This window comes from Neopsephotus bourkii, unplaced genomic scaffold (genome assembly GCF_033783945.1).
Source record: "Neopsephotus bourkii isolate Nb327-2 ecotype Australia unplaced genomic scaffold, CSIRO-AGI_Nbou_v1 NB_1638, whole genome shotgun sequence".
Taxonomy (NCBI): Eukaryota; Metazoa; Chordata; class Aves; order Psittaciformes; family Psittacidae; genus Neopsephotus; species Neopsephotus bourkii.
The window spans coordinates 5,765,772-5,775,027 of NW_026902113.1; the positions used below are offsets into that span (position 1 = coordinate 5,765,772).

The 9,256-nt window shown below is 45.7% G+C and overlaps 1 protein-coding gene across 1 annotated transcript; it reads left to right on the forward strand.

Annotated features, from left to right (window-relative positions):
* Positions 1-2,262: 2,262 nt before the first annotated feature.
* Positions 2,263-4,722, forward strand: CUNH11orf87 (chromosome unknown C11orf87 homolog). Its single transcript, XM_061374312.1, has 2 exons — positions 2,263-2,387; positions 2,737-4,722. Exon 2 carries the CDS (start codon positions 2,885-2,887, stop codon positions 3,356-3,358), a length of 474 nt encoding a protein of 157 aa, XP_061230296.1. The 5' UTR covers positions 2,263-2,387; positions 2,737-2,884; the 3' UTR covers positions 3,359-4,722.
* Positions 4,723-9,256: the final 4,534 nt, after the last annotated feature.

Genomic DNA, 9,256 nt, shown 5'->3' on the forward strand with positions numbered 1-9,256 from the left:
ATTACAGTATAGTTATTTCCCCTCTTCTCCACAATGCTCCTCTTCTGACTGCCTCACTCATTTAAAATTGTGAAATTAATTGCAAGTAAGAGCAAGGACTACCTATGCTTTTCATAACTATTGGATGAAACAGAAATATTCCAAAATTGTACACAGTCACAGACAGAAAGAGGCTGAGACAGCAGGGAAGGAGTAAGACTGAGGCCTCTTCCCTTCTCCACTCCCAGCACCCATCTTTTACTCCCTACCATTTAGGAAAAGCCTTGTACTTGGAATTAATATTGTACCAATACTCATTTTTACTATTTGCTAATCCTGAAAGCAAGGAATAATGTGAGTGGCATTGTGAAAGTATCAAGTAAAACATACATGGATCCTCCTGGGCATTTTAGCCCACTGGTCTGGGTGAAAGTGGATGAGCAGGGACAAGGGTGGCTGAGTCGGGAAGAGGCAGCTTGAGACAAATGGTAAGATGGTGAAAGACAAGTTAAAATAATACATGAAGATTTTTAAATTTATCCAAGGCAATTTAACTTTCAGTAGCTTTGTGTTTCCTTTTCCAACAGGTAAAACCTGAAGACATAATAAAATATTCTGGTACAACTGAGTAGTCCTATTACCTTTTGCAGTAACCACATCATGAGTTAGCAAATTCTTTGGCTTTGAAGTTTATTCAATTCATAATTTGGTTATTTCTGCCATAAACAGGGATAACATCCTAAGTTACTTTCATTCCTGTATTACAGCTGTCAGTGCTGTTTTCTGTGCAAAAGGCTATTCTTATGGGGAAAGAAAGGGGTGCAGACATAATGTCAGTGAGGATATGCAGATGTGGCTGGTATGCAAGAGGGGGTATGCATGTGTGCAGGAAATGTGGCTGAGGTGTGTTTTGGGCAGTGATACTGGGTATGTACATGGGGTTGCTGAATGCGAGGAGCAGTGGGTACATGAATAAGGGCTTGTCTTTCAGCTCTGGACTCAGCTTTCCTCTCTGGGCAGCCCCTGCAGCACCCCTCTAAAGCATCAGACCATGTCATTCTGGAGAGTGAGTAATGGGAACCTCTATTCCTTTGGGTTTAGAGGAAGCCTGAAGTTGCAGTCCCTTTGCAAATGATCGGAAGTATCCCAGCTGGGTTGGATGTTGCTCATCCCCTGTAGTGTAAGTCTTTCTCCAGAACCATCATAGAGTTAGTAGTGACTGGCCAAGTTTCACAGGCTGCAGTGTGTTTATCAGAGGCAAAAGCAGTACAGAGGAAATCTATCTTCAAACAACAAAATGCTTAAATGCCGAGCTTATCAGCTCCTACCACCTCTGAGACAGGTTCTTGGCTGTCATGGTCCACAAATCTGACACATCTTTGTTCTTGAAGGGTTTTCCAGTTTATGTCAGAGCTTGTCTTGTATAAATTTTCCTCTAGGCTTTTCAGGTGGCTTCAGGCCCCCAGAAAAGACTGGTACTTTCTATTGCTCCTTAAAGTCCTGTGATTCACATAGAGGTTTACAGTAACTGCTCCCTGCACACAACACGGGACTGAAGGAACCTTCTGGGACACCAGGTCCTGCCCCTGTTGCTGTGCACAACCACATCACTTTGTTCCTTTCAGCAATCTGAAAAGTTCCATCCTAAAGGTAATGATTATTTTTGCACCATTATCTCTACTGGAAGTATTTTTTTCAAATCATGAATTCTTTTATGTTTAGAAATTGTTAGATTTTTAGCTTAAATGTATTAATGGGCCGGTCATACCCGTTTGTTCTTGAAGAAAGCAGCCGCAACACACCTAGTCTTGGCAAGGCAAGTTTTCACAAGTGCTCCCGGTGATGTCTGTCACAACTTGGCACGGGCGCCTCGGCATTTCTGCTCTCTCTGGTTCCCACCAGCCCCGCTGGAAGCGTGGAAGCGAGCGGTGTGGTGGCTGTGAGGAGAGACGGGCGCTCCCGCGGCTGTGGGGGACCCTGGTGCGGGTGGGACGCGGTGTGATGGCGGTGGGTACACAGCACCCCTGGAGAAGAAGGCGCAGGGGTTGCTTGGCGAGAGGTGGTCGCTGTGCCGCGGTGTGTGGAGGGGCACTCGGGGACAGGGGCTGGCTGGGGCCAGTGCTGGGGTGCCCGGGGAAGGGGCCCGGGCCGGTCCCAGAGCCTGGGGATGCGAAGGACGTGGAGCCACGGGGGGCTGCGGGCGGCAGCGGGTCCCTTGCCGCGCCCGTGGCTGCGGGGCCTAGGCGGGGCCGGGCGGGCGCGGCGTGCCGCTGACGTCACCGGCCGGGGCGGCTGTCGGCTGCTGGCGGCGCTCCCCGAAGCGGCGGTGGCTCCGCTCTGCGCACTCACTCCGCGCTAGCGCAGCACACAGCGCCCGCGGCGCACGGGCGCTCCCTCCGCCCGCCCAGGTAAGGGGCTCTGGGGCGGAGGTTTCCGCCGGGGTTCGCGATTCGGGCAGCCGCTCTCTCCATCCTTCCTTCCCTCCCTCTCGCTCTCCCTTCCCGCGGCAACTAGCTGGGGCGAGCGACCGGGCGGTGCTGCCCGAGATGCCGAGTGATTTGCGAAGTCGGTGTGGCGGCGCGATGGTCCGTCCCGGTCCTGGTCCCGCTGTCCCCCTGCAGCGAGCCGGGGCCGCTCGTCGCGCTGCCTTGGCGGGCGCGGGGAGGAGGCTGCCGCAGCCGCCGGCGGGGTCCTGTAGAGCTGGGAGCTGCCCAGGGTGGGTTCCCCGGAGCGCTGATGTGTCCCGCTCCTTTGCAGGCTGCTCTGTCACTTCAGAGCGAGAGTGAGGCTGAGCCGGCAGCATCCCGGGCTTTTACAGCGAGCGCTCGCCAGCAGCCCGGCACCGGTCGAAATTCAGACGTCTTCGGAGAGGGGAGGAAGATCCTCATCTTCCGAAGCCTCCTCAATGAGTGCCAAGCTCTCCAAGGAGTTGAGGCTGTCGCTGCCACCTTGTCTCCTGAACAGAACATCTGCCACCTTAAACACCAGCAGCACCTGCATCACGCAAGTGGGTCAACTGTTCCAGTCGTTCTCATCCACCGTGGTTTTGATTGTCCTGGTCACCCTCATCTTCTGCCTGATCCTCCTCTCCCTCACCACCTTCCACATCCACAAGAGGAAGATGAAGAAGCGAAAAATGCAAAAGGCTCAGGAGGAGTATGAACGGGACCACTGCACCCGCAGCAGCAATAGCAGCAGCCAGAACCCTGGGACAGGGATGCAGGGAGAGGCACCTCAAGGAAGAGACAGCCGGCTGGGAAGACCCCCACAGGACTCGGAAATCCAGCGCCCCTCTCCCTCGGCAGCCCCAAGCTCTCAGCAAGCACGGGCTTGTTTGGACACAGCTGGTGCTGGGCTGCAGACAGTGATTTTGTCATGATGATTTGGGGGAGACCTCGCGAAGGCGCTGGCTGGTGTTTGTAAATACCTGAGTGATTATTCTAGCCCCCGAAGAAGAAAACATTGCTAATTAAAATTAACAAACAAGCCCATGATCCAAGCGCATGACAGATCACCTTGCGTTTCTCACTGACTATGTGAGGAAAGGATGCTTCTTTTTACTGGAGGAGCTGCACACAGCTCTAAATATCAAGTCGTCCTCCTGGAGGAGAGGGTCAGAGGTGTGGGTGGGTCCCTTTCCCCTGGACATCATAACCCTGAGGACCGGTTGAGTCCCACTCTCTTGGGATTTCCACTTCACCCTGTGTCACCATTGCATGGTGTGGGTTGGGCATGGGTGCATGGTGAAGGGGGAGAGGCAGGTCTGGCGGGTGCCTTGGGATCCCCTGTCCTCTTGGAGCAGGGCAACAGTCCACCCTGGTCTCTGTCGTTTTGTGCTAGGACTTATGCCCCTGTCCCATCCCTCTCACTCCTTTCCAGGACTGGCTATCGTTTTGTGTAGAGATGGCCACCCCTAGTTGGGCTTAACTGCAAGTGCCCTCCAGCCCCACAGCCCTGTGCCCCAGCTGCAGTGCTGAGTAGCCCAGTGTCAGAGGGCGATGGAGCCAGCTGTCTGCACAGAGTGACGCCTGAGCTTTCCTGTCCCCTCAGCTCCCTTCATCTTCAAATGCCCCCCATCCCCGTGCCATGAACCCTGAAACCCAAACCCTTTTGTGTGGCAGGATGAGGTGATGTGCAGTAACTTCCCTATCCTCTCCCAGGGGAGGTTGACCTTGTGCCTCCTGTAGGTCCTGAAACAATCAGTTCTGCACCAGGCACCCTGCTCTGAATGTCTGCATTTACAGCTTCGCCTCCTAGCAAGAAATCCTGCAGCAGTACAGGGGTGGCTTCTACTTTTTTAGGCTGACAGATATTTCTAACCCTCCTAATCTAGTAAACAATTAGGGCGAGACAACACTTAATTTTCTCCCCTTTCCTCTCTTGGGGAAGAAACCATGCAGTTGTGCAAAATGTCTGCTTCTATTTATTTTCGAAGTGGCTGGTATAGTTTCTCCCTAGCAAGCACCCGGAGTTTTTTGTTCATGGATGGCAGGTGTGAGTGGCTGCTAGTGCTGTGTGTGTTGGTTGAAGCAGCATCGGGTACAGAAAATGCAGCTTTGCTTAGTGACTAAGTCAATGACCACTGCTTGAAGGTGCCTTAACAGAGCGCATATCCAAACTTTGAATCATCTTGTGTGGTATCATAGCAGAGGCAGCCCTCTACTGTGCATATTAACGTCTGAAAATACAGCAAAGAAAAAGTGATCCCGAGGGATTTCTTTGTTTTGGTTTTGGTTGGTATTTTTTTTAAAGTTATTTTTTCTTTCTAGCCTGGCATTCAAAGTGATCTGAGGAGATAGTTAAGAGTCCACAGCTTCTAGTATTTTGTAATCACTTACTCCCTCTCTGCTCTACTCTGCCTCCCAGGGTGGCTGTTAGGCTACAGAAATCCCGGGGCGGAGTGTGATACTAAGCCGAGAGTGAAAGCCATTAACCAATTTAAAACTGAGAAAGAAGGTGGCAGAAGTGCTCCATCATCCCCTAATAGCCCCAAAATGCAGAGATTTCAGGGCAGTGTTTCTGTTACATGGGTTTATCCTGTTCCAGTCTTTCCTGGTATGATGACAAATTGCTGTTGCATTTGGATCTGTGCTTCCAGCGTTTTAGGCAAACCTGTATCACCCAGCTCACGGAGCTGCTCCACCAGCTGAGTTTAGTGTGGCAAGTGTTCCTGCGGCCGAGTGGGGTTGTGCACATTGTAGTTTGATGGGAGCGATGGCTGACTCTCGCCCCCAGCCCCGATGATAGGATGCTAATGGCTTCCTGGTTGTTGCTGGGCGAGGAAATTGGCTTTGTTTTGTTTCCCCTAATAAAGGATGCATGAACTTTTGTGTTTAACCTCCTTATGCAACTGCAGCACAGTATTGCACCACAGGGATTAGATTTAGGACAATGAAAAGTGTTCAGTGATCAGTAATGGAGCTTCCTGATCGTCGATCTCCACTAAATAGAGAGATATTACTTTCCCCTTTATTTTGTGCCTTTAAACAAAACAAGACACACACACACACACACACACACACACACAAAAGGACAAAAAAACCCACCAACAGTGTATAATTTTGAGTTTTATAAAAGCAATAAGATGTTCCAAGTCACTCCAGTGCATTTCTGGTTGATGATTCTGCTTCTTCAGTGTCTGAAAGTCAGATACTCTTCTTTCTGCCTTATGCACTCAAGGCATGCAATAATTCCCCAGAAGTGTACTGCTTGTCACATCTCATTGCAGTTATAAAATTGCCCTGTTTTTGAAGAGAAAAAGAAGGATGGAGATATATATATCTTTATATATATTATGGATATACAGGTATATATATTATTTATACAATCTCATGACACTAAAAGTAGTTGCAAAAATGTAACTAGAATTAAAATCTTTTATCATGTAAAACTCTATCCTCTGTTAAGTAGCTTTGATTTAATATTTTAATATCTCTGTATGTAAATCTGTGTAAATTATGTGGTCTATAAGTAAAATTTCATACTGACTTTAATTTTTTCAGAACTGTGAGATTCTTGTGGTGTCATTTAAGGTTGGTTTTTTTTTTTTTATTTCTAAAGTTAAATTATACAAGATACAAGAAGTTGTAAATTCCTGTTATCACACTGAACTGCTCATGTGTACTTCCAGTACACAATCCTATCTTGAAGTACTGCAAGCTTACGAGGTTTAATTGAATGGTCTCAGGAGATCTAGCTGATACGAACAGGACACGTAGGTTTTCACTTTCATGAAACAATAAGCAATCTAGGGAATAGATGTGGATTTTTAAAACAGAGTTTATGCTTGGAGGTTCTGTCACATCAATTGCTTCAAAACCCTACAGCTACAGCTAAACTTCTGCACTTAGCATTCAGTATTAATAAGGCTGATGCTTCTTTCCCCTCCCCCCTCCTACTTAAACTAGAAAAGTGTAGGAAATTGTTCATATTTCTAAAGCATACATTTTCAGCTAACTGTGAAACTGCCCAGAGGGTTTTGAATATACATATTTTATGCAAGTATAATATCTATGTCTCTGTATCCATATATTTAAATATTTTTGTGTAACCTTTTCTATGATATTTGATAGAGGTGCCGGGTAAATGCTTGTACCATTCTCCCACGTAAGAAAGGATTTCTATCCTTTCAATGCGGACATTCTTTTTCCTGTGAATTTGCACTGGTTTCAGCAAGTTAAGGTGGAGACTGGGCAGCTGAGTGCTGTCTGCTGGAAGCACAGAGTCTTTCCTCTGTTCAGGGGCACATCCTTCAGCTAGATTTTCCTGGTTCAGAATTGGAGACAGCTGCCCACAAGCATTCTGCATGTGTAAAAATAAGAAGAGCTGTGGTGCTCGACAGTTTCTGTCCAGTCCAGCCATCATCCTGTGGAAGAAGCACGACAGCAGCGAGTTGGTTTGTAGATCCTAGTGAGAACTGAGAGCCTGCTGCATGATGCCATGGCAGAGCTGGGGCTGGATCAGGCTATTGATGATGCCCTGTCCTGCATTCCCCTCCTCAGAGCCTGCTGCTTCCATGGGTCTTCATCCAGCTCCAACTGTCATCAACAGGAGTGGCTCCCACTGACTGCCAAAGGACTAGGATTCTGTCTGAAGTCTGGAGGCTGGCAGCTCTCCACATGACCACCATGGGCCCTCCTCTGCATCTGCCCCATCAGCCTCTGCAGAGATGGAAACTACTGCATCCCACAAGGTCTGGGGTTCTTCAACCTGGTGGCACCTGGGAACTTGCACTGCTACAGTCAGCTCTGCTTCTACAGATGTTTAGGTTTCTACGTGGATCCTGTGTGGATCATGGACAGGGAATGCCATTTCATTAAAATGTGTCATTCCAGCATTTTTTTCGGGAGAGGTTTGTCTACTGCAAGTGTAGTCTCAGATGAAATTTGCAGGCTCTCCATTCAGATATGTTACAGCTTTTGATACATCTCTCAGATTTACGTCTATGTATGTACAGATACATATCTAAAAAAAAAAGCTGGGTAAAACATAAAGAACAGAGACTCCACATTCTAGACAAAACTGTCCTATGACTAAAACCGGGGGTCGGGGAGAGGATGAGTTTATTTTATTTTTAATTAATGCTAAAGACTATTATCTTTAATGTAAATAGCAAGTTACTCTGTGATTAATGTTTTCCATAACATTTCTAAGTAGTTGCTATCTTGTTTCTGGAAAGCTATGTCCAGTGTTATGAACCAACTGTGCTTTTCTTCTTCTGTTGTTATGAATAGGAGTGTAACTTTTATGTAGGGAGGAGAAAGAACATGGTTTGACTCTTTAGGCAGGGCTGAATTATTTTAAATCCAGTTATAGGACTTGGTTGTTTTTTTTTTCTTTTTAGTGGTAATTTTCTCTGCACGTTTGTATTTTTCTATGGGTACTTGAAGCCCTACATTTTAATAAGTATGCAAGGTATGAAGGGAAACACTAAAAATGAAGTAGAAAACATTGATTTTCCTCTTTTGTGTAAATTGCAGAATTTATAATGACTTAGATACCATTTCATTACATTTCTCATCTCTGTAGAAGTTGGCATGACTCATAAAAACCTTTAATAATGCTTTTATTTATGTTAAAAATTAGAAATACTTTTATCCAGGACTGACTTTTTCATCTCTTTCTCATATCTAGCTCTTTTTTTTCCCCTGAAGCCAAGTTTTCCATCTGATTGCTAAATAAATTTCTAGTAGAACAGAGCCTCCTTATGTTTTTAGTCTTCTACATGTAGATCTCTGGTCTGGATCCAGCCAAATTCAGTAGCATAGGAAATGTGTTCTGAATTTGCAAGAAGTGGATGGTGTAAGAGCCTTGAGGAGAGGTGACTGGCTGACAAGCAAACAGGTGAAATGCCTGATAATGGTGATAGTTTTCCCATTCGGAGCCATGGAAGTAAAGCTTCCCCATCTGCTGGACAGACCTGAGTAAAAGGTGACCCATTCCAGCCACAGCAGAGACAAGTATCCGTCTCTTTCCTGATACTGTTGCTCTAAAACATAATTTTCTATATGACACTAGATTTCATTTCTTAAAATTATACATAATACTTTTCTTATTCAAACTGAAGAAGTTTTCATTGCTTCATTGGTACTCTATGTTCTCTGTGGATAACTAGAAGAATTCATTTTCCAACCCTTTTAATCCAATACCTCCACAAGCATCAATTTTGTATGAGTTAGGAAACAAACAAACAGATAAATATTTGGATCAGAACACTGGCAGTAAAAATCGCCTTTATTTTTATATGTTAGTGTTCCAATTCTCTTTCTCTGTTGTTTTCTGCCTTGAAATGGAGCAATATAATCTGTTCATTATTTTACTTTTCTAAAAAGGACAATGAATTTGAAGCAAGCACTGCAAAATACACATATATAAACAGGAAAATATTCCTCATTGAACAACCGAACAACCTACATTGTGTAGGTTTTGTTAGTTTCACAGTTAATTCTTTGTCCTCTGTTTTTCAGACCCCCTCCAGTCAATTTTTATTCATAACTCACATACAACAGTTAGATTGCTTTTCTTTATGATTTTAGCTTTGTTTACTACACAGTCAATGACAATGTACAGGTTAAAACTTTTCAAACATCTTATAATCTAAAAATAATAAAGTATCCTAGGGGATTATTAGAACTGTAAATAAGGGCTAAGTATAGAAGGTTAGAGGGAGAAAATATTAGCTCCATAGTACAACAAAACCAGCATTGCTGGAGGATGAATTCATGATTCTAAACGCTTACCTTTCCATTTCATTCCTGGCTCTATCACTCCACATTGT